The sequence below is a fragment of the Osmerus mordax genome, chromosome 22 (genome assembly GCF_038355195.1).
Source record: "Osmerus mordax isolate fOsmMor3 chromosome 22, fOsmMor3.pri, whole genome shotgun sequence".
NCBI classification, from domain to species: Eukaryota; Metazoa; Chordata; class Actinopteri; order Osmeriformes; family Osmeridae; genus Osmerus; species Osmerus mordax.
Window position 1 is genome coordinate 491,523 of NC_090071.1, and position 25,722 is coordinate 517,244.

General features: G+C 47.1%; 2 protein-coding genes across 5 annotated transcripts; both read left to right on the forward strand.

Moving 5' to 3' along the window:
• Positions 1–596: 596 nt before the first annotated feature.
• LOC136966372 (ly6/PLAUR domain-containing protein 1-like) lies at positions 597–7,208 on the forward strand. Its single transcript, XM_067260872.1, has 3 exons — positions 597–645; positions 5,643–5,777; positions 6,979–7,208. Exons 1-3 carry the CDS (start codon positions 597–599, stop codon positions 7,206–7,208), a joined length of 414 nt encoding a protein of 137 aa, XP_067116973.1.
• A 9,443-nt stretch (positions 7,209–16,651) lies between these two features.
• Positions 16,652–23,601, forward strand: LOC136966194 (actin-related protein 3-like). 4 transcript variants are annotated; one of them, XR_010879364.1, is made up of 12 exons: positions 16,652–16,823; positions 17,310–17,365; positions 17,563–17,687; positions 17,803–17,913; positions 19,641–20,012; positions 20,218–20,361; positions 20,570–20,743; positions 20,927–21,019; positions 21,115–21,240; positions 21,768–21,851; positions 22,022–22,352; positions 22,413–23,601. XR_010879364.1 is itself a non-coding variant. In XM_067260638.1 (12 exons), exons 1-12 carry the CDS (start codon positions 16,780–16,782, stop codon positions 22,115–22,117), a joined length of 1,257 nt encoding a protein of 418 aa, XP_067116739.1. In that variant the 5' UTR covers positions 16,652–16,779; the 3' UTR covers positions 22,118–23,601. The 4 variants fall into 4 exon arrangements, 2 of the variants coding, with proteins under 2 accessions (XP_067116739.1, XP_067116738.1); XM_067260638.1 differs by having other exon boundaries at positions 19,641–19,736; positions 19,905–20,012; positions 22,022–23,601; XM_067260637.1 differs by having other exon boundaries at positions 22,022–23,601.
• Positions 23,602–25,722: the final 2,121 nt, after the last annotated feature.

Consider the following 25,722-nt stretch of genomic DNA (forward strand, 5'->3'; position numbering starts at 1 on the left):
TGCAATGTTGTTTGTTACTGTTACTCTAGACTTTAATGCTATATTCTGTTATAATTTCTTAAATAAATTTGAGAAAGTATTTCCATTAAAAATACACTTTTCTTGTATGTTGTTCCTATTTATGAAACGGTGGGTCAGAGTTGGTAATGGGGTTTCATTTTGGATTGATATAAATGTGTCCTTTAATGAGTAATAACTAGAAGTAATTAATTAAACTACTTAAGACTGACGTCCTCATTATCCATCCCTTTCATTCTACATTTTAACAAATCACAAATCTGAGAGAATTTGTGAGTGGGCCTATTGTCGTTTTTTTGTAGGGTAGGCTAATAGTAGGGTCAGCGTCGCTCGTAAGCGTCGATCATTGTAATATTGTGAGTTAATGCGTTGCGCTTAGACGGTGGGGACCAGGATTTTGTCGTCACGTGTCTGCCGTTTCATTTGTGCCCGTTCAGTTTCTCAAACTGCACGAAGAAGTCGTACCTCTACAGGACCCACGCTCACCGCCGCACCTCATCCACCGATGCCTCCACGGGTCCCGCTCTCGACTGAAGTTCACCTGGTCTAATGTTTTCCAACGGATCAATTGGGAGAGGATGCGGCTTCTCATTTTCGCAACTCTATTTGGAATTCATCTCCAGACAGGTATGAAAAACTTCCTTGGCAGCGCTTCCTGCGACAGGTACACTTAGCCGAACTGCTCTGCCGAGGATAAGAGCTCGAGCGCGCATCCCAGATTAACTGATGGCTGTTTACCAATTAATTAATTTGAACAAATTGTACATTAAACTGCTTGACCGGTAGCGACAAAAAAGTGATGGTTGGTGAAGAAGGAACGGTTTACAGTTGCTGCCGTAAGTCTTATTCGTGGGGTTCTCGTGGGATTATTTAACGTGAACGTGTTATATAGGCTTTAACTAAACAATTTCCTACATTTCTTCTTTTAACGTAGCATAAATCTTAACGATTTAACGAACGTGTTTCCTAGTGCATCGCAAACTGTAGCCCACTATATCAAGAACGATTTCATACTCGGACTTCACCCCTGTTTGTTTTTTACTTGTAGGCTATTCATGGCCAGATGTAGGCTATACACATACAAACTAAACGATTTACTCTACCTGATTTATTTCGTGCTATAGCCTACCAAATGAGACATTATCTTTTTAGTCGAGGACAGGATGAATCAACAGCTGACAGCGTGGGAAGCTGCCGCACGCATGTGGGGAAGCTTCTTGCCTAAATAATGTTACCTACAGTATAGCCTATAGATTAACGTGTCTTTATTCTTTAGGAAAGATTCAATAAAAGATGCATAAACCATTTACAGATAATAATAGAATAATTGAATTAAAGTTGAACCTTGTGAAATATCTAACTCCAGGCATGCATAAAACGATTTGTTTAGCACCGGAACACGGGTCTTAACTGCATGCGAACAATAACCTTATCGGAACCTTCTCTCTATAAAGCAGATGTCCTTATTGAGGCATTTCCCAGCGCACCGCTCACTAGACAGTATACATTATGTGAGATCACGCTGCTGAGGAGATTTGATAAATCATTCGCTCGCTTTTAAGTAGCCTAATAAGAGCATGATTTTGTCTAGGATCCATTTCAATTGAATTTGTGCTCGATGGAGCTATCAGAGGTCGTGATTCATGACTGCTGCCGTTTCAATAATTAAAGCAGTAATACCTGTCTCGGTGAATAAATGACCTGAAACCGGTAGTTGCGAGCAAATAAATATTGGGGTTTCGGTAGGCGTGGTGGTTTGCGAGCTTGTTTCTATGAAAAAGTTGCCCTTGTTATTACTTCTAGTTGATTCTGTCCTCTTGGTCTGCTGGTAAGGTGGATGTGAGCCATGGGGTGCTGGGTGACGGCAGGACTGTCTCAGACACGGGTTTGATCGCCGGCAGTCACGGCTGAACGGTTTTGGGGGTTGACAAGGGCGTAGGATTGACTTTGACATTGGGGGGACATATTGGCTGGTTAAAATGTTTTGTGGGGTGGCATTATGCTGAAATGAGATGACAGAACATTTTACTTTTGCTAAGGTAGCCTTCACAGCAGGGGCGTCGTTAGACTCTTTTTACCGGGGCACGTGCCCCAGTATAAATCTGCTGTGCCCCAGTAAAATCGAAAGTTTGAGTTTTAACAATTTACTTTATTTGACAGTGCATTCATTTAGATTGATAATCCTGTAAAAAAATTAACGCCATATCCCAATTAACCGAAAACACAAACCGATGCCCGCAGAATTCCATGTCAGCACACTCTTCTGAGCTTGCTAAATAGCCACTGCAACACGCACACCAGAAGTCCAGATGTCGGAATCGGCACACAACTCAGAATTGAGGTAGGCTAAGAAAACATTACAAAATTAAAGATAGTTTCTGAATGATAGGCCTACCAATAATCTTATTTTGACTAAAACATAAAAACAATATTACATGAAGCTCAAAAAAACTGTATTTGGGTCCCTGAACTGTTACTGGGTTAAGCAAGGGGAGTTTCTATAGCCTAGTAGTGCATTGTGTGCAGCAAGCTTGGAAGAAAAAAAGGGATATGAATAGGGGCCTGTGCCCCAGTACAGTTTTATGTCTAACAATGCCTCTGGTAGGCCTACACAGAGAAATCGATTGCAGCTATCTATCTATAGATATGTGGCTATCTAACGTAACTTTAGTTAGCACCTCTCGCAAAGCATAACACACGTGCCATTCAAAATTCCATTGTTCATTTAACCGTATGCCTCCTATCCATAATTCAATTTAAAAAATCTTGCTAATTTCAACCGCTTGACTGAGACTAATTTACCTCATACCAAGTAGTCTTATTGAACTTCAAAGCTGGTGCGCACCGGTAACGTATTTCTATGTTCTTACAGTAGTGTTATGTTAAATTCGCTCTACCAATCAGATGCTCCGACTATAGGTGAAAAGTTAAGAACATGAAGCTGGTGATTGGCGAATGGTGATTATTCTAGCATAGCATGAAATGGGAAGATTTGATTATGTGGATAGCTAGGTAGATAAGGCAGCTAGCTCATTATGCCATGCCGGTATTATCATCTAGTGAGGCTAGCAGGGGCATAGCCACGTGGTGGCCAGGGGGGGCCACAGCCACCATTGGTCAGAGAATATATTTTTTTTTAACGCTCCTGAACAGAAATGGTATAAAGCTGAAAAAATGCATTAGTATTTTTTTTATAAAGTCGTCTTATATTGTCATTTGTCACTTAAGCTACCAGCCCCATATTCGCAACATGTTGGGCCACGCCCCCATCAACAGCACAAGACGCAAACCAACGTACCTGCATTCTGACAGCGCTTCAATGGAGACTAGCAGCTAACCACTGGATACCGTTGGAAAACTGCTGCTCTGAGGGATGCAGTGTGTGAGTTTTAAAATAGTAGTTTTTGACAATCTAAAAGACTGTCCAGAGCTGAAATAATGTCCTGGCTACGCCCCTGGAGGATAGGCTACCCATAGTGTTAAAATTTAACGCTTCAAATTGAAAAGTGAGGTTGATCCTTGGATTAAAGTCAAGTTTCTTAACATGTGTTATAGGCTATTGTCAATTAAAAGTTGCAACTAACCAATAAGTTTCAAGATCAAGACCCATTCGGAACACAATACCCAAACCCAGATATTATAATTAATTTAATTCTTCAATATTAAATGAAACCACTCCTGACTCGTTTCAATGACCAGTCAGTGACAAAACAAGTTTGGCTGTTCAGGGCTCTACCAATACAGCCCACTAGCTAGCTGAAATAGCCACACTATTGAACTTTCATTATTTCCCCCATTGATAGCTAGCCAACCACTTAGCTTAGGCTATGGTTGCCAACTTGAGACCGGTTATAGCTAACATACACATATGCCACATAATGGCAGACGTATGGCGTAGCGGTGGCAGTGATTGTTAGCTTTGCAGACGGGTCACACGTCACATGCGCTAATGCAATGTTTACAAAGGTAACGTCGCTGCTATCAAAGTTCCCACACGTACTACGTCGCTACGTCGCCACCATCGCCCCCATTGGGAACCAATGATAAAAAGGCTGAGACGGCATGGACATTGTGGAGCAAAGTTTTGATGCCAATATTAGAATTTTGTTTGGAGCATGGACATCTAAGAAAATGCATTTAATTCCCACTGGCCATATGTTGCCCACAGCAGAGAGGGCAAAAGTACACATATTCTTTACTCAAGTAGAAGTACAGATAGGCTTAAAATAAGTTTTAAGTTGAAGTACTGACTACTATTTTTCACTCAATTTAAAGTAGTCTATGGAAGTATGGGCTCAGACAATATAGATAAAAGTGTCCAGTCACGCTGGTAACTGGACCTCACATCATATTCATACATTAATACAAAAAGGCACTATAGACACGCAGCACATTCGCCAGGAATCCTTTTTGAAGCCGACAATTTCGAACATCTCCCTCATATATGGCCATGGGTTGATACCTATTCTCAGTCATGTCGACATCCATAACGTTAGCAATTTTTCTTGTTGCCTTCTGCCTTGCTCAGTAGTTTAGTAGACTAGATTAGTTTTTTAGTGCGTGATTGCCAGGAAATGAAAAAAGGCACATGACAAGAAATAATATTGATCATGCCACCAAATACAGATAAAAACTTAAGTAACAAGCCTGGATTAAAACATTAAAAATTTGTGAAAGTACGTCTGTGTGTGGTTGTGTGTGTGTGGTGTGTGTGTGTGTGTGTGTGCTGTGGAGTGCGGTGTGTGTGCGGTGTGTGTGTGGTGTGGAGGGCAATGTGTGTATGTACACATGTTCTTGACTTCCAGGTACGTTCCAGTAACGTACCGCAGGTCACCGTCACAACAATACTTTTCCTTCTACGTGAGCTGCTCACTGAACAGTTATGAAACTGACTTTGAACAGATTGATTTGATTGCTGTAATCTGTTTAAATCACTGTGGTAAGATGGTTCTGATTGTGGTGCCTGTGATTACCAAGATGATGTACCCTAACAACCCTCACCCTTTACAGAAAGATCCTAGACTCTTTATAATACACCCTGTTTGTCGGTTGCTATAGATAAGAGACCGGTGCTAGTCTAGTTTTTGTTTTCTGCCACTGTCTTTTAACAGACTGCACCCACAACATTGTTTGATGTTGCACTTAGGATTCTGTATGTTATTTTTGCTGCACTGTACTTTGCTGTAATATTGTAGTTGAGCTGTTAGATATGATTATTGTTGCACCTTGCCTGGTAGCTGAGATGTCAAAACCGTTCAATGTGTCTGTAATACAGACCGTTCCTGGAGTGCTGTGTTCTCCAGTGTTGGATTGTGTGGTGTGATGTGTGTTACATTTACATTTAATCATTTAGCAGACGCTCTTATCCAGAGCGACTTACAGTAAGTACAGGGACATTCCTCCGAGGCAAGTAGGGTGAAGTGCCTTGCCCAAGGACACAACGTCAGTTGGCATGACCGGGAATCGAACTGGCAACCTTCGGATTACTAGCCTGACTCCCTCACCGCTCAGCCAACTGACTCCCTGTTGTCAGGCCTGTGTGGTGTGATGTGTGTTGTCAGGCCTGTGTGGTGTGATGTGTGTTGTCAGGCCTGTGTTGTGTGACCCTGTGTTGTTCCTGGTAGGCCCAGCTCTGCAGATCCAGTGCTACCAGTGTGAGGAGGTGAGGCTCAGCGACTGCTCCACGCCCGAATACATCGTCAACTGCACCGTCAACGTCCAGGACACCTGCCAGAAGGAGATCCTGGTCCGGGAGGATGGTAGGCAATGTTGAGTAGAAGGATTCATTCATTCAATTCTACGTGGGACGTAGCGTTATGCCCAGGCGTACGCCCAGCTGGTGCACTCGGCTCCAGATGTCCTAAACTTCCCACAACCACACTGTGTGTGTGTCTGTGTGTGAGTGTGTGTGTGAGTGTGTGTGTGTGTGTGTGTCTGTGAGTGTGTGTGTGAGTGTGTGAGTGTGTGTGTGTGTGTCTGTGAGTGTGTGTGTGAGTGTGTGTGCATGCGTGTGCACCAAACGAGACTTGCTCCTGTGATTAAGTTTCCCTTTAATTGATTTTGTTTTTTCTTCTGGAGACAGTTTGGTTATTGGACAGCTGCACTGCTGTGTTTGACGGGCAAGAAAGGAGCATAGATTAATCAGTAAATGTATTGTTAGTTCTGTCAAATGTAATAGCGGTAATCAAGCAGAGTAATTGCCTCCATACTCTCAATGTGATGGCTTGTCTCGACTTGACAAGACATTCACACCTACCAATTGCCTGTCTGACAGCAACAAAATAAATACTTTATTTAGAGTTTAAAATGTTCTAAACTTCAAACTCGCACCTGCAGGTCTTCTAACTGTTTACTATTTCTTTCTTCTCTGCATCTAACTTTGTTTTTGCCTCAAACATTTCTTAGCCATATGTAGAAGATCACCTTCATGGTGTTTGTGTCCAGTGTGTTCCTCTGTGTGACTAATCACATTGTCACAGCTCTGGAAGGTTTTAATATTCGAAGCAGGGCAATATTTTAAACAAATGTTTTTGAGTATGTTTTAACCGTGGTCCGAACATCTGGTAATTCATGTACTCACGGCCCTGCATCTAGACACATGATCAGAGGCAGGTAGGAGGTCTGGAAACAAGCCTTTTGTCTAGAAGGACAGTGATGATGTCCTTGACCGACACTGTAGAACACAACTCTCTAGAACACAATACTGTAGAACACAACTCTCTAGAACACAATACTGTAGAACACAACTCTCTAGAACACAATACTGTAGAACACAACTCTCTAGAACACAATACTGTAGAACACAACTCTCTAGAACACAATACTGTAGAACACAACTCTCTAGAACACAACACAGTAGAACACAACTCTCTAGAACACAACACAGTAGAACACAACTCTCTAGAACACCCGTAGATCAGCCGTGTTGCTGTGTTGACGGTGTGTCCTCCATGATGCCAGGTATCCACTACCGGCAATCTTGTGCATCGTCGGCTGCCTGCCTCATCTCATCATCGGGGTACCAGCAGTTCTGCACCGGGAAGCTTCACTCGGTCTGCATCACCTGCTGCAGCACCCCGCTCTGCAACGGGCCCAGGCTGAAGAAGAGGCCCTACCCCTCAGCTGCCCCCGCCCCCCTCCTGGCCCCCCTCCTGGCCCTGCTGCTGCCCCCCCTCCTCGCTCTGACATAGACCCTACGCACACCCACCCACACAACTGAAGTGGCGGACATTACAAGGTCTCATTACAGCACAGATTGTTTTTGAAGGATGAGTGCTTACGTTGCCTTCTTCAGTCAACCCCCCCCCCCCCACACACACACACTTAAACACACACACACCTACACACACTCACTGAACCCTCTTACTCTACTCAGATCAATGATCCCAGCTCCAGGGATCTATGATGATTAGCAGTGTGATGGGTTCATGCAGGTGAGCAGGGTAATGCTGCTGGGTCGTGTATAGATCTGTCTGGGGGACTAGCCCTGTGGTACCCCGCACGGGGACTAGCTCTGTGGTACCCCGCACGGACGTGTGAGACAGCGATCACACACGTTTCCTTATCAAACAGGGTTGTTAGGGACATAAATGGTATTCCTTGTTTTGATGTATCTTGCATTAACTTTATTCAATGTTTTTTCTTATAATCTCAGTTGACAAAGCTGTGAACAATCTGTTCTTGCTTTAGGGTTAGGGTTTCTGAGTAATACTGCAGCCATTTTGATGGTCACTGATAAATACTTTTCCTTACTTGTGACGGTCCAACCAGACGATACACAGGAATAGAACCTTAGCCATTCACAGATTATAGCTTGTGTTGTCATAGAAACAGAGAAATGCTAGAAGTGAATGTAGTTGTTAACCTGTGCCATTTTTAGGCATTTTAATGTATTACATCATTTTAATGTATTTATTTAGCAGATGAGGAACCTGGTGATACACGTGGAACCAAAAGAGACTGTTTTAAAGAGTAACCAATCACCCTTTCACATATTCTAAACACTGTGGCGAAAAGTTGTGTGTGGAAGATTTATCGTGAAAATTCCTTTTGGGATTTCCTCAAACACAACATCCCTGTGTGATACATCAGATTACTTCAAAAAGGATCTCAAACGTAATTCATTTGGATCCACCATATCTGGGATTTAACAACAAATAATTACAAAATGAGCCTTTTGCACAGATCGGTCATCAGGACCGAACAGATAGATTAGCAGTTAGGAACCATGGGTGTTGAACTCAGAACAGTTCCTCTTTATCGGACCGGTATTGAACCCTGGTAGGTCGGTGGATCTGAGGGCGCCATGGCTGTGTAGGAGCTGAGGCAGCACTGCCTCTAGGGTCAGGGCTGTGTAGGAGCTGAGGCAGCACTGCCTCTAGGGTCAGGGCTGTGTAGGAGCTGAGGCAGCTCTGCCTCTAGGGTCAGGGCTGTGTAGGAGCTGAGGCAGCACTGCCTCTAGGGTCAGGGCTGTGTAGGAGCTGAGGCAGCACTGCCTCTAGGGTCAGGGCTGTGTAGGAGCTGAGGCAGCACTGCCTCTAGGGTCAGGGCTGTGTAGGAGCTGAGGCAGCACTGCCTCTAGGGTCAGGGCTGTGTAGGAGCTGAGGCAGCACTGCCTCTAGGGTCAGGGCTGTGTGGGAGCTGAAGCAGCACTGCCTCTAGGGTCAGGGCTGTGTAGGAGCTGAGGCAGCACTGCCTCTAGGGTCAGGGCTGTGTAGGAGCTGAGGCAGCACTGCCTCTAGGGTCAGGGCTGTGTGGGAGCTGAAGCAGCACTGCCTCTAGGGTCAGGGCTGTGTGGGAGCTGAAGCAGCACTGCCTCTAGGGTCAGGGCTGTGTGGGAGCTGAAGCAGCACTGCCTCTAGGGTCAGGGCTGTGTAGGAGCTGAGGCAGCACTGCCTCTAGGGTCAGGGCTGTGTGGGAGCTGAGGCAGCACTGCCTCTAGGGTCAGGGCTGTGTGGGAGCTGAGGCAGCACTGCCTCTAGGGTCAGGGCTGTGTAGGAGCTGAGGCAGCACTGCCTCTAGGGTCAGGGCTGTGTGGGAGCTGAGGCAGCACTGCCTCTAGGGTCAGGGCTGTGTAGGAGCTGAGGCAGCACTGCCTCTAGGGTCAGGGCTGTGTGGGAGCTGAGGCAGCACTGCCTCTAGGGTCAGGGCTGTGTAGGAGCTGAGGCAGCACTGCCTCTAGGGTCAGGGCTGTGTGGGAGCTGAGGCAGCACTGCCTCTAGGGTCAGGGCTGTGTGGGAGCTGAGGCAGCACTGCCTCTAGGGTCATAAATACTGGTTATCTCCAGGGGGAGGTTTGAGAACTGCATTTACTGAGATACTCACCACTCATTTACTGAGATACTCACCACTCATTTACTGAGATACTCACCACTCATTTACTGAGATACTCACCACTCATTTACTGAGATACTCACCACTCATTTACTGAGATACTCACCACTCATTTACTGAGATACTCACCACTCATTTACTGAGATACTCACCACTCATTTACTGAGATACTCACCACTCATTTACTGAGATACTCACCACTCATTTACTGAGATACTCACCACTCATTTACTGAGATACTCACCACTCATTTACTGAGATACTCACCACTCATTTACTGAGATACTCACCACTCATTTGGCAGGAGCTGTAGCACCTGGACATTCATACAGCAACTATCTAGTACCTGTCAAACTACTATCTATTAGGGAGAGACTCCTTGCACAGACTGAGAAATATGGACGCTAGGGCATCTTAGAAGGACATATTTACATAATAGGGCCTCTTGCGTACTACAAATACTCGTTTAGATAAATATATAAAAATGTAATCCTTCTAGGATTCTACATTTGGCAAATTGGGCAGAAGATATCCATCAACACAAGCCTGGATCATCAACGTAACACCTGCCACCAAGACTGGACTGCATCACACCCTCTGCAGAGGACCGGACACACATGTATATAGAAGACTAAATAGATATTTATTTTATAGTGGTTTCTTTCTTCAGTGTGTTTGGAGTTTAGTATCATCTCTATTCTTGTTTCAAGGTGTAAAATGCATATCAATTGATTTCGTTTTTTACGTTCAGTATTTTACTTTAAAGGTGTGTACTAAATACTCTATTGGTAGAAAGACGGTGATTCATGATTCACACTGATGACATCACGTACTTGATTGGCCATGATGACTGACGCCAACGCAGCACACCTGGAGAACCAGGTCACGTCCGGGTTAGGGTAAGCGCTAACCCTAACCCACGTCCGACTCGACGGCTCTGTTTTCAACTCCTCCGACTGCAAGCGACAATTCTTGCAGCTCGCTCCATCCAGCCGCAACCAGAGCGAACACACTAATCACATGCAGGTGTTAACTTGAAAAGCTTCATCTTGAATGTTCAACTGACGGTACCAGGGGTAATTATTTGTCTAATTTCAGTGGATGTTTTTTCTGATTATTATATCTTTTTTACGAGTGACATAAAAGCACTGGATGGAGGAAGATGGATGCAGTAGGCCACGTGAGGTGCTGCATAGATGGGTCTTCCGTGACGAGTAATGCTTGTTTTCTGCTTATGTGAATATTGAATAAAGACAAGTGGCAAAAAAGGAACATAGGCCTGTCAAGATTTTCATTTTGAATACAGTTTTTATACAATGTATTTTATACAACCTATCTGCAGTGCAACACTAACTACCATCCCCACCCCCTCTCCTCCTCCACCTCTGAGCAAAACCACTGAGCATAGACAAGCCTCACTCTGAGCAGGTTGAATTCCCTACTCTGATAAGTAGCCCTGTGACCTTGGAGAGTCTGAATGGCAAACAGCTGCTCTATTAGAGAGGATGGAGTCAGGGATCAATTAGGATGGGGTCAGGACACACCCAGATCTGGAGATGTGACCACCAAAACTGCGGCCCGGTGTTTAATAAGCGAGCAGATCAGAAACACCAGGTCCTGGATCTGCTCTGACTGTGAATGAATCAGCTGAATGAGGGTTCCTGTTAGTCAGCCAATCAGCCAACCAGTCAGCCAGACAGCCAACCAGTCAGCCAGTCAGCCGTACAGGTTCAGATCTCGCAGCTCTCTAAAGGAGACCCTGTGGTCAGCACCAGGTGAATGGCGTCCTACAACAGTCTCCTCCTGGTTAGCTTGGCTCCACCGTGTCTCATTCACCAGACACAACAGTAACCATTTTGTTAAGCTTGGGAATTCAGTTTCAAACCATGACTGATGTGAATGACAGATGGTGAAATGTGGTTTGAAATGTGTGCTTGTCAGGGCCGGACCACAGCTGAAGGAGAACACACAACAGGAGCCATTAGTCCCTGTGTACTGTTCTACCATACTGGTCTGTACTGTTCTACCATACTGGTCTGTAATACTGGTCTGTACTGTTCTACTATACTGGTCTGTAATACTGGTCTGTATGTTCTACCATACTGTCCAAACGTGACCAAAACATATTTAACATGTTTGTAAAAAAAAGATGTGTGTGAAGAAATTGGCATGGTTGAAATAATATTTTGGGAAAAAAAGTATTAACAAACGTTTTGAAAGGTAGATTTATTTATTTTCTTGATAAAAGTTTCACAAAAAGGTTTTGGATCATTGATGATTGTTACTGAGCTGAAACATCTCTGTGGGTATCTGTGATACCCACAGAGATGAGATTTTATTTATTACAAACCTTTAGTTTTTGTGTTTGTCAACAGCCTTCTTTCATCCCACTCTGAGAAAGTGCAGAAGAGAATTGTTGCAGACATGAGTGATGTCACTGTAAATGTCTGTGTCTGTCGTACAGTCTGAATAAGTGAGTCTGTAATAACGTGTTCGCGCTACATGATCCTGCAGCAGAAAACTGCTCAGGAATAAACGTCAGAGTGACATAGTGCTCAAGTCTCTCACTGAATGCAAATTCACTGAGTTAATAGCCCATGAAGCACTGCGGGATGACTTACAATCTTTACAAGAACGCAGAGCGAATGTCTGGTGTTACAGCCAGCATGTAAAAGCTTCTTCTACTGCTACATAAACAACATGAGCCCCAAGTCAACACAACATGCCAACAACACGTGGTAGATCGTTATGGTTTCCCTCATGTCAGAAGCCAAAGCCTTAACTAACAGTACAAGAAGAAGAAACATCAGTTGAGCAATAATGATCAGAGCTCTTCTAAAAGGTTTAACTGTTTATCCAACATGTATTTTGATGTTCGTTTTTTTATTTTAGACTGGACAAGGGCAAGATAGATTCAGTAATGCACTACATTCTAACCATTTGATTGCCCTATTCTTCAAAAATAACAATCCCTCTCAACCTTGTGAAAACATTGTACACAGACGAGAGTCTTGAACCTCTCCAGCCAGTGCAGATCCCATCACCAGGACGCAGGCTGCTGTGTGCTGAGGTAGTGGGTGGAAGGTGCTGTCAACAGAGATGATTAGAGAAGCTGCGATCAACACAGGCCAACCATGTGGGTGGGTGCTGCTGCACCTTAAAACAAGGGATCATTATCACAGAACTGAGGCTGGGGCAGCAGAAAGTGTGCTGGCGACAGCTACATTAACTACCATCACAGAGGGTCTGGGTGGAGAAGCAGGGGATGGAACACAGGGAGGAAATGCAGACTGCAGATCTCCTGGGCTTAAGAAGCAGCAAAAAGGAGCAGATTATTAAAAATAATAAGAACTCCCTTGCTCATCTAATGATGTGTGTCTGCAAGCAAAGTCATATCAGGACTTGCTGGCAGATGCACTCTAGATGACGAGGGAGCTCAACACATCTTGTTTGCTTTCTAAGTGTGTGAGGGCAAAATTATTAATATTTGTTGAAGGAAACAGTTTCAGGTGCGGCTTAAGGGACTGTGAGACGAGAGGAGGGTCTGGAACGCATGAAGAGTCAATTACTTTCCAGACACCAACCCTTCTGGCTGTCTGCTGTGTGGAGGGGTTAGTGTTGGAGTTGCTAACACTAACACATTCAATTGACATGTTTATTAAGTAGAATGTCTGATTAATTCACATTTGTCAACATGTGAGTAGCCTACGATAAGGAACACTGCCAAAATCCTGACCAACACGCACAATCCTCAAATCTCCCACAGACAAAAGAAACAGAAATATTTTAGATTTGGACGCTAGGCTGTGGTAAAGGTATATTTTGATGACAAGTTAGAAACATCAACACAAACTGGGTGGCCTAATGCAGGAACAAATGCTTAGATTAGCCCTGTGACATTTTAAAAAGCGTCTCTGGTTTATTTCCAAGGTCAGGAAGCTTATATGGAAGAGAAGATCAATAAAAGATAGTTTTGATTGACTTCACCTTGCTATAAAGAGGGCTGGACTGGAGGGGATTTACATGGTGGCATTAAGACGGAGAGCCGAGGACGTTAACGAGGGTGCATCGCACACCAGCTCCCCAGCCCCCTGGAGAAGCAGGAGGTATATTAATCACAATGATGCAGGAGAGCATGTCTCACTGTCCAGTCGGTTTATACTGATTAAAACAGAAACCCAAACAGAGCGACCAATAACAGGGTTTGTTGGAGGAGTTAGTGCAGCCGTAGGCTTCGTGGTGAACCTCATATCCTGCCTGGTCGTTTATCTCCTGGCGAGAGATGCGCGGCACCGAAAGCTCTTTACAACATTGTTCTAATTAGAATGAAAGTGAGTGGCTGGATAAAGAGTGACTAATGATGCGACCAGGCAGAGAGCAGAGAGTAAACTAGCCCCTGGGGGCTCTGTAGAGCTGTGCTGGCATTGTCAAAACAGCTTGTTCTAACTGTACTAAAGACTAGTCCACACAAGGACTCTGTCACACACAATACCCTGCACCTAGGCACAGGCGTGGACCTCAACACTGAGGTCCTGAAACATAATCACTGCTCCAGTCTATTGCTGTCTTGTCTTTGAAGGATGGAGTGGAGCCCCTAAACAAGGGTTTGGGGGGGTGGGGCTCCCAGGAGCTACATTACCACACCCTCTCAGTCCAGTAAGCCCAAACTGCCATGAGTCTAAAATACTGTGGAATTTGAGAAAGAAAGACAAGATCACATTAGATTTGTGATGTACTGGACTTTGGGTATTGCTGTTTTTTTTGTCTAACTGTGTTGAAACTAACTTGCTTGTCAACTCCCCCAAATAAATCCATAATATTCTATTTTCATCCACAGGAAAATGACTCAGATAGTGACTCAGATGTAAACAGAAATAAGAGCGAGAAATCATATCTGGAATTTAATAAGATGCCATGGCCTTTGACTTTAGTGTTCCTCATGGACCACATGGTTCACAGTTTTTGTTTCATCAGTAAGTATTTTTTTCTCGATTATATTTGTGAATCACCAAAAGTTAGCTTGACATCTGGTGGGCTAAAGCATAGTCAGAACTTCCCTCCAGGACAACAAACTGAATACAGTATGGGGGGGGGGGACTGGGGGGGGGGGGAGGAGAGGACTGGGGGGGAGGAGGGGACTGGGGGGGGGGAGTAGAGAAGGAGGGAACACTACCGTGAGTGATAGCGCTGCCTGGAGAGAAAAAAGGCAATGTTCTATAAAGCTGTGTGATTGGAGACCTCCCTGCATCATACGTCTTCTTTATCAGGGGTCTCCATGCGCTCACGGGCCTGGCCTCTCCAGCCCCTGACCGCGGCTAAATAAACGATATCATCTCTGGGCAGAGCATGCCTGCAGAGACAGGAACACCCCACAGGGACGACACATTCGGCTTGACTGATGGACACTTCCGGGCAGGGACTCTCAAATCAAGTGGGTGCAGTGAAGCACCAGGCCTGAGGGAAGGATGTTAGCTAAATAGGAATCATAGGATGGCCAAAATACCTCTCATGACAAACTCTGAGGTCATTATGAAGTCTGAGCTGTGAGCTTCGTCTCAGAGTTGTATGTAGTCCCTGACAGAAATGAACGTATAAAAATAAATACAAATGGTGGTTTATATTTAAACGGTGGAGACTAAAATGTAGGCTATGTTAAACTGTGTATGTCGTTGGTTACCTCTAGCGTAACGACGATTAAAGCCGTTTTTTTCTGTCCCGATCATTAAGCATATTCAGTCCAACACCGCCCTCTGTTGATGTGTTCAGGAAAATGCAGAAACTGAGGCGCTGCACGTGTCGTCATGGCCACACTAGCACGGCAAGGTCCAATGCCCACCTGACCGGAAACGCATATTCAGAGACGCACCAGACATTCTCTGGACGCATTAATGCAGAGAATTTATGTTAGTAGCAGAGCCTGTTCAAACCTGTTTATATTAGACATTCTCTGTTAGTAGCTTGTTTGCAGTCACGTGATTCTGATGAGGCGCGAAATTTAAGATGGATGGCAGGTGAAAAGCAGAAAGGACGAGTTGGAGAAAATCGTTCACTAATGTTTCAATAATGAAATCTAATAGTTATTAATGAACAGGTAGCTTGTGCTAGTCCTTTATTCACATGCTTTCAAATTTCTAACCTGAACTTCCTGTATCCTGAAGAACTAGTAGTTGTCGTCGGGTTGTTCCATGTTCATCTTCTTGCAATGTTTCTTGAGTTCTCAGAAGGCTGCGGCGGTTTCTTCTGAGGATTTGTCCATCTTCAGTCCTTACTGTGTATGAACTGTAGGACTGTTGCTTTTCTGTTCCATGCATTTGGATCTTCAATTCTCACCACACCAGTGGCGGTTCTAGACAGATTTTACTGGGGGGCCAAGGGGGGCCCAGTGTTTAATCAGAGGGGCACATTAAAAAAAGGAAACAAATGATATTTAAACATTAAATACTTTAATTTAGCTTTACATTAAAATCATACAAACGGCTCTGGCTCTCCCTCTTCCAGCTCCTCAGCTCTCTCAATACCTTGATATGTTTCTCTAAGTTTTTTATTTGCTGGGGCAAAAAAGGCTGCAATGTCCCTTCCTCGTTTCATGATGACTACTAGAAGAAGAAAAATGTGTAAAAAAACCTGTGTTTTTTATAATTATTCAGCCAGCTCAGGGGGGGCCACAGGGGGGGCCAGGGACATTTTTACAGGGGCACTGGCCCCTGTAGGCCCCCGTGTAGAAACGCCCCTGCACCACATCATATCTTGACAGTGGTTTCAAGCTTTTTGTTGCTTTATCCTAATTTCGTTTCTGTTTCCACTTCAACAACTATTGCTTTTGCTTCAGCTCTTTATTCTGCTTCTCCTTCGAACAGTAGGGTAGTGTGGTACAGGCGCTGAATTCGAGGAGACATTTCGTTCATGGTTTTCTTTATTATTGCAATCAGAGGTTTGTGTCTCCGCTGTCAAAGTCGGTAAGCCATACACATAGCATCAGATTCAAACACTTTTCTCTGGGCGTATCGGCAATTTCTTGCATTTTCATGTTTATGAACATCTTTTGGTATACGATAAAACTCATTGTGGTTTCTCGGTTTTATCGATATGAGCAACCATAAACGACGCATAACATAGACATTTTGAGTTTGTGATAGTGTTTCTTATGTAGAAAATCCCTTCTGCCCTTCTTATTTTGCGCCACAGAATTGCAATGACGTGACGTCATTCAAACACCTATTGTGAAAGCCACCCGAATGGGGGATGGGCGTTCACAAACCTGGCAACCTGAACCATGATTGCGAAACTCTTGTCTGACAGGATTCCTTCAGCATCTAGCGAGTTACAGTCTGGAAGCCCTTACCCTTAAACAAACGGAACTATTTTATACAATATATATCCATATATAAATACACAATTTCAGTTTATTTTGCCGTGAAGGAAACTAAACATGGCTGGGCGGTTACCGGCATGTGTGGTTGACTGCGGTACAGGGTAAGTAGCTATTTTCTCGTTTCGTTAGTGTTCCTCGTTTAGACTACAGTAGTCCAGCCCGCTCGGCAGCAGAAGTGGCGAGCAAGTTACTGTAGCTAACCTTACGTTAGCCACCCTTCCTCCTCTAGCTAACTAGCTAGCTACTTATAACTTGAGCATCATTAATCTACGTTGCATAGCTAGCTCTAGTCATCTGGGTGCTTTCAGACGGTAGCTGTTGGAATGTGTGCTGATGTATCCAGTCACCAAGTTATAGGAAGCACAGTAGCACAAAATATTAGACGAACACGGCTAGCTAACTCGACAAGACAGGAAATCGTAACTTGCTTTTAGGCAAAATATGGTTATAATCCTAGTTATTCAGCATTTGGACAGTATTTCATCTTTTAAATCCTACTTAATCTTTGAGGATTTGTCTAGTCCTAGCTAATTCAATATACGAGGGATGGTATCATTACAATCACTAAATGTTTTTGTTTCCTGTAGGTACACGAAACTTGGCTATGCAGGAAACTCGGAGCCCCAGTTCATTGTGCCTTCATGTAAGTGAACCTGGTCTAGATCCCTCCATGTGCAACTCAAATCACCTACTGTCAATAACCCTGATCAAAGTGATCTCTGAGCTGCTGATGCGTTTACTGCAGTAGTTGATTGTTGAAGTGTAGGACCAGTCTCTTGTTAGTGAGAACCAGGCTGTAAGCATATATGACCATGTCTTGTCTTTGCTCCTTAATGTCAGGTATCGCCATCAAGGAGTCAGCGAAGGTGGGAGACCAGGCACAGCGCAGGATGATGAAGGGAGTCGATGATCTCGACTTCTTCATTGGAGACGAGGCCGTTGACAAACCTTCATACGCCACCAAGGTGCTCAGGATATAACCTGGTATCAGCATCATAATACTCATGTTCCCTTAGCTTTTATCCTGTGACGTAGAGGGGGGAATTTGAACCTGGGACCTCGTGTGTGTGTGTGTACCAGTGGCCCATCCGTCACGGCATCGTGGAGGACTGGGACCTGATGGAGAGGTTCATGGAGCAAGTCATCTTCAAGTACCTGCGGGCGGAGCCAGAAGACCACTACTTCCTGCTGGTGAGGCTCTGCACAACCACCACACATGCATGTGCTGAATACACAAGCAGGAGGCTTGTTCTTGCAGGAAGAGTGGAAGGGTGATGTGGAAGGCAGGGTGTACTGGGAGGTGATGTGGAAGGCAGGGTGTACTGGGAGGTGATGTAGAAGGCAGGGTGTACTGGGAGGTGATGTGGAAGGCAGGGTGTACTGGGAGGTGATGTGGAAGACAGGGTGTACTGGGAGGTGATGTGGAAGACAGGGTGTACTAGGAGGTGATGTAGAAGGCAGGGTGTACTGGGAGGTGATGTAGAAGGCAGGGTGTACTGGGAGGTGATGTGGAAGGCAGGGTGTACTGGGTGGTGATGTGGAAGGCAGGGTGTACTGGGAGGTGATGTAGAAGGCAGGGTGTACTAGGAGGTGATGTGGAAGGCAGGGTGTACTGGGTGGTGATGTGGAAGGCAGGGTGTACTAGGTGGTGATGTGGAAGGCAGGGTGTACTGGGAGGTGATGTAGAAGGCAGGGTGTACTGGGTGGTGATGTGGAAGGCAGGGTGTACTGGGTGGTGATGTAGAAGGCAGGGTGTACTGGGTGGTGATGTAGAAGGCAGGGTGTACTGGGTGGTGATGTGGAAGGCAGGGTGTACTGGGAGGTGATGTAGAAGGCAGGGTGTACTAGGTGGTGATGTGGAAGACAGGGTGTACTGGGAGGTGATGTAGAAGACAGGGTGTACTGGGAGGTGATGTGGAAGGCAGGGTGTACTGGGAGGTGATGTGGAAGGCAGGGTGTACTAGGTGGTGATGTGGAAGGCAGGGTGTACTGGGAGGTGATGTAGAAGACAGGGTGTACTGGGTGGTGATGTGGAAGGCAGGGTGTACTGGGAGATGATGTAGAAGGCAGGGTGTACTGGGAGGTGATGTAGAAGGCAGGGTGTACTGGGTGGTGATGTAGAAGACAGGGTGTACTGGGAGGTGATGTAGAAGGCAGGGTGTACTGGGAGGTGATGTAGAAGGCAGGGTGTACTGGGAGATGATGTAGAAGGCAGGGTGTACTGGGAGGTGATGTATAAGGCAGGGTGTACTGGGTGGTGATGTAGAAGACAGGATGTACTGGGTGGTGATGTGGAAGGCAGGGTGTACTGGGAGGTGATGTGGAAGGCAGGGTGTACTGGGAGGTGATGTGGAAGGCAGGGTGTACTGGGTGGTGATGTAGAAGGCAGGGTGTACTGGGAGGTGATGTAGAAGGCAGGGTGTACTGGGAGGTGATGTGGAAGGCAGGGTGTACTGGGAGGTGATGTGGAAGGCAGGGTGTACTGGGTGGTGATGTAGAAGGCAGGGTGTACTGGGAGGTGATGTAGAAGGCAGGGTGTACTGGGAGGTGATGTAGAAGGCAGGGTGTACTGGGAGGTGATGTAGAAGGCAGGGTGTACTGGGTGGTGATGTGGAAGGCAGGGTGTACTGGGAGGTGATATGGAAGGCAGGGTGTACTGGGTGGTGATGTGGAAGGCAGGGTGTACTGGGTGGTGATGTGGAAGGCAGGGTGTACTGGGAGGTGATGTAGAAGGCAGGGTGTACTGGGAGGTGATGTGGAAGGCAGGGTGTACTGGGAGGTGATGTAGAAGACAGGGTGTACTGGGAGGTGATGTAGAAGGCAGGGTGTACTGGGAGGTGATGTGGAAGGCAGGGTGTACTGGGAGGTGATGTAGAAGACAGGGTGTACAGGGTGGTGATGTGTGTTTCCCTCCCCAGACGGAGCCTCCGTTAAACACCCCTGAGAACCGAGAGTACACAGCAGAGATCATGTTTGAGTCGTTCAACGTGCCGGGGCTGTACATCGCCGTGCAGGTGAGTCTGCACACACAGGAGCTTCTTACATCACTGGATGCTCTGCTGTTCACACACTTGCATCTGAAGGCTGTGTTTGTGTCCCAGCTCTGTGAAGTTGTGTGTGTGTGTGTATGTATTCTCTGTGAGGTCTCTAACCCCCCCCCCCCCCCCCCCCCCCCCCCCCAGGCAGTGCTGGCGCTGGCTGCCTCCTGGACCTCCAGACAGGTGGGGGAGAGGACCCTGACAGGCACCGTCATCGACAGCGGGGATGGAGTCACTCACGTCATCCCTGTGGTTGGCTGGATCCCCCCCCCACAAACACACTCATTCACATACTCACACATATATACATGCATACAGACACACACAAACACGTTATCCCTGTGCTAGGCTGAGTCACGCAGTCAAGACGTGTTTGAAGCACGTTCCCTAGCTAGCACACTGCATCACAGACGTGTGTTTGTGGATATTGAGAATGTAACACGTGTCTGGTTGCTAGGCGGAGGGCTACGTGATTGGCAGCTGTATAAAGCACATCCCAATCGCCGGGCGTGACATCACCTACTTCACCCAGCAGCTGCTGAGGGAGCGGGAGGTGGGAATCCCCCCGGAGCAGTCCCTGGAGACCGCCAAGGCAGTCAAGGTAGAGAGAGCCTGGTGTGTACTTGGGTTAGGGCCAGTACTGGTGTGTACTTGGGTTAGGGCCAGTACTGGTGTGTACTTGGGTTAGGGCCAGTACTGGTGTGTACTTGGGTTAGGGCCAGTACTGGTTGTGGTTGGGTTTGAGTCAGTACAGATTGTGGTTGTGTTAGGGTCGGTACAGGTTTTGATGTGGTTGTGGTCGTCTCCAGGAGCGGTACAGCTACGTGTGTCCGGACCTGGTGAAGGAGTTCAGCAAGTACGACACGGATGGCTCCAAGTGGATCAAGCAGTACACCGGCATCAACGCCATCAGCAAGAAGGAGTTCACCATCGACGTGGGATACGAGCGCTTCCTGGGACCGGAGATCTTCTTCCACCCTGAGGTACCATCAGTCACTCCACACACCTCACACACACACACACACACACACACACACACACACACACCTCCCAGACATCACACTGCTCTGGTGTGTGTGCTCGCTCCTCCCTCCAGTAGTGGTTAGGGTTAATCCTCAATGTCCTGGCCTGTCGGTTTGTTACAGTGACCTTTAACCTGTCCACAGTTCGCCAACCCTGACTTCACCCAGCCCATCTCTGAGGTGGTGGACGAGGTCATCCAGAACTGCCCTATCGACGTGCGGCGCCCCCTGTACAAGGTAACGCACCTGTGCCCTGAGGGAGCTCAGTGGTTAGAGGATGTGACTGCAGGTCTTAGTGAGGTCACTCAGGTCATGTTGAGCTGTGTGTTCAGAACGTGGTCCTGTCGGGAGGATCCACCATGTTTCGAGACTTCGGCCGGCGTCTGCAGAGGGACCTGAAAAGGAGCGTGGACGGAAGACTGAAGATCAGTGAGGAGCTGAGCGGAGGCACGCTGAAGGTGAGGGGGGAGGAGGAGAGGGGAGGCACGCTGAAGGTGAGGGGGGAGGAGGAGAGGGGAGGCACCCTGAAGGTGAGGGGGGAGGAGGTGAGGGGGGGAGGAGGAGAGGGGGGGAGGAGGAGAGGGGAGGCACGCTGAAGGTGAGGGGAGAGGAGGAGAGGGGAGGCACGCTGAAGGTGAGGGGGGAAGAGGTGAGGGGGGGAGGAGGTGAGGGGGGGAGGAGGAGAGCGGAGGCACGCTGACGGTGAGGGGGGGAGGAGGTGAGGGGGGGAGGAGGAGAGGGGGGGAGGAGGAGAGGGGAGGCACGCTGAAGGTGAGGGGGGAGGAGGAGAGGGGAGGCACGCTGAAGGTGAGGGGGGGAGGAGGAGAGGGGGGGAGGAGGAGAGGGGAGGCACGCTGAAGGTGAGGGGGGAGGAGGAGAGGGGGGGGGAGGAGGAAAGGCTTGCAACCTGAAGAGGAGGGAAGGGAGGGAGCCCTATACAGAGGACTGGTATGTACTAAGTGTGTTTCCTGTGTTGTCATGGCAGCCCAAGCCCATAGATGTGCAGGTCATCACTCACCACATGCAGAGATACGCTGTCTGGTTCGGAGGATCCATGCTGGCCTCCACAGTGCGTATCCCCACCCTTAACACAGCTGACCCTCTCTCTCTCACTCTCACTCTCTCTCTCACTCTCACTCTCACACTCTCTCACCCTAACCTCTCTCCTCCTCTTTCACTCACCCTAACCTCTCTCCACCTCTCTCACTAACCCTAACCTCTCTCCTCTCTGGTCCTCAGCCGGAGTTCTACCAGGTGTGTCACACCAAGAAGGACTACGAGGAGGTTGGGCCCAGCATCTGTCGTCACAACCCTGTGTTCGGGGTCATGTCCTGAGGCTGTGCTCTCTCACACACACACGCGCACACACACACGTGCACACACACACACACACACACACACACACGAAACAGTGGAGGAGACCAAAGGCCTGCCTGGAGGCCAACAGACCTACACTGTGGGACTGGACCAGACTGTGCCCCCTGACTGGACCAGACTCTGCCCCCTGATTGGACCAGACTCTGCCCCCTGACTGGACCAGGCCTGCTGGTCTGCCCCCTGACTGGACCAGGCCTGCTGGTCTGACCCCTGATTGGACCAGGCCTGCTGGTCTGCCCCCTGATTGGACCAGGCCTGCTGGGACCAGCCGTCAGGCCAGCTGCTCTGACAAACTTCCTCACATTAACACTTGTGGACTTTAATTATCTTGAACAATAATGATTGTCAATGATTATGACATATCAATTATATGTGGTATCAATTACAGGGTTAGAATATCGGGTGAAATCGTACCATGTTCCGATGCACTTCTCTGTGCGTAAGGATAGATCTAGCTTTTATTTCTTATCATTTTTATACATATTGAAGGACATAGTACTGGGGAGGTTCTTCTGACACAAGGCTGCACTCCTGTCAGACTCAAACATCAGGACCAGGCGAGCTGTTCTCAGTTTAAACTTGAAACTTGTCAAAGTGAAATCATAAACCGCCTGTTCCTATCTTCCTGAACAGGAATATTAATATATTTGAAAGTGAAATGCCTCATCTTGGATGCCTGGCCTGCTGTCTGGAGTGACTGGACTGAATCGGTGCTCTTGATTGCCTTAAAGGCAGACAGACATTTCTATGATTTGTGAAACGGTTGCTTGCCTGCTCATGAGGTCTAGTAGCTGGCTGGTTAGTGTTGTGTCTCGTAGCTGATGTGTTCCTGGGTTAGGGTTAGTTGATGTGTTCCTGGACGAGCTTGAGACTTCATGCTGTTCACCATGCTGTCAAAAGAGTGCGCTGCTGCTGCCTCTCTAACGAGGCCTTATGAACAGACCAACATGCACACATCCAAGAACAATGCCTAGCAGGACTGGTTGAGGTTGAAAGGTCATGATAGAGGTCATGGCTGAATGCTGAGGATATTAAGAGTTCAGTAGGGATGTTGTCATTTAGCAGACCCATTTATCCAAAGTGACACAAAGTGTCACCGAGGCGATCACCTGTGTCACTGAGGTGATCACCTGTGTAACTGAGGTGATCACCTGTCTCCCTGAGGTGATCATCTCCCACAGTGATTTTCATTCATCTCAGATGGGCTGTAAAACTTCCAGTCTCCACCAGCAGGGGTCAGTGTTGCTTCACCGGTTGTGTGAGGCTCTGTTGTGTTTAACCCGAACACATCTGTTCACCTCAGGACACACATCAGAAAATGGAAAGTTGCATAATTCCTATTTGATTAAGTCTGCTGTTGCAGCATTAGAATGGTTCTTTACATATGATAATTAAACTCTGTTGCTGCGTTTTACCGTCCAAACAAAGAAGATGCTTTATTCTGTATTGTGCGGGACTACACGCTTCCCTCTACACTAGAATAATGTATACTGTAAAGATACGATCACACCTTTATAATTGGAAAAGGCAAAGAGTGGGGAGAGAGAAGAGAAAAAACGGGCTCAGATGTGTGACTGAGGAGAGAGGGAGATGAGAGCTGAGGACACTCATAATTGTTTTTCTCTAAGTTCAGATTCTCCACTACTCTTCTCCTCCCCTCCTCCTTACCACTACTCTCTCTTCCTGACCTCTCCTCCCCTACTCCTTACCACTACTCTCTCTTCCTGACCTCTCCTCCCCTCCTCCTTACCACTACTCTCTCTTCCGGACCTCTCCTCCCCTTCTCCTTTCCCCTCCTCCTTGTTTCCTCTCTCCGGCCTTCTCCTCTCCCAAATCCTCCTCATCTCTTCTCTCTCGAATCTTAGCTGTGAACAAGGTGAGTATAATTACAACTGAGTCAGTCACATGCGTTCCATACATTACATTGTCATTTGCAGACGCTCTTATCCAGAGCGACTTACAGTAAGTACAGGGACATTCCCCCGAGGCAAGTAGGGTGAAGTGCCTTGCCACAGGACACAACGTCATTGGCCTGGCGGGGAATCGAACCGGCAACCTTCTGATTGCTTGACTGATACCCTAACCGCTCAGCCACCTGACTCCCTAACCCAGCAATGTCTTAAAGATCTGTCTGACTGTCGTCTTCCTCACCCTCACACGTGCAGGTTTAACTCCTCCCCCTCACACGTGCAGGTTTAACTCCTCCCCCTCACACGTGCAGGTTTAACTCCTCACCCTCACGCATGCAGGTTTAACTCCTCACCCTCATACGTGCAGGTTTAACTCCTCCCCCTCATGCATGCAGGTTTAACTCCTCCCCCTCACGCATGCAGGTTTAACTCCTCACCCTCACGCATGCAGGTTTAACTCCTCCTGACCCTCATGCATGCAGGTTTAACTCCCTGACTACAGTAACATTTAACTCTTGTCTACTATAGTAACTCATGTTCACTGTATGTCACTCAGTATACCTGTCACTGGCTGCACTAACAATTCACCCTCTTATCAGTCTGAACAGACTGAATCACATTGTCATCAAAACAAATACAAATATTTGTTTCCAAAATATAAATTTCTGGAAGGCAATTCTTTTTTAAATGAATACAAAGGCTTACCATGCCAGCTGTGTCACTTCTGTTGCTTCACACCCCTCACCCGACATCTCCCCCCCACTTCTCCTGCTCTGCCTCTCTCTCCTCCAGACAAGCCCAGGAGGCACAAATATTCACCTCTTTGCTCGGCCAAGTGGAAGAAATTAGCCTCTCTCCTAAATCAGGACCTTCAGACCTGGACCAGCACCGCAGGCCTCTGGATCACCTCCATCATCCTGACCCCCTGTGGACACACACACACCCTGTGGACACACACACACCCTGTGGACACACACCCTGTGTTTTCCATACATATGAGCTGGGGACCCTGGCCACACATGCACACGCACATGCACAGTGGGATGTGGCTGTGATGCACCCATCCTCACCTTTCTCTCTTCTTTTTCTCCTCTCTTTCATCTCCTTTCTCCTCTTCTCTCCATCACATCCCTTCTTTACTCTGTATTCCAGTTTCATCCTGCTTCATATCTTTTCTCCTCTGCCTTCTCTTAACATCCCTGCCTCCTCCATTAAATATCTCTCACTGTCTTGGCACTCCCTCCTTTCTCCATCCCCTCTCTCTATTTCAGCTGGCCCTGGTCTTTTGGATGTGCATAATGAGGTCTGTGATTGCTCGGTGGCCTCTGCTCTCTCCCCTGGACCCCCCCCCCCCCCCTCTCTCTCTCCAGGGGTTAATGAAGACCCTCCGGATCAAAAGCAGCTGTTAAACATGTCGCAGGCTGAGGTGTGTGTGTGTGGTGGATATGTGTGTGTGAGAAAAGGGGGGAGCTGGCGTTATAAGAAGACTGGATGTTTCCTTCACATACCACACACACAGCACAAACCATACACACACACCACAGGCCTCTCTTCCTCCCTTCTCATTCCCCCCCCTCCCCTAACCCTGTTTTATTCCTGCTCCTCTTGAAGAGTTGTACTGGAAGCTTAAAGACTGAGTGAGGAGAAGAGGAG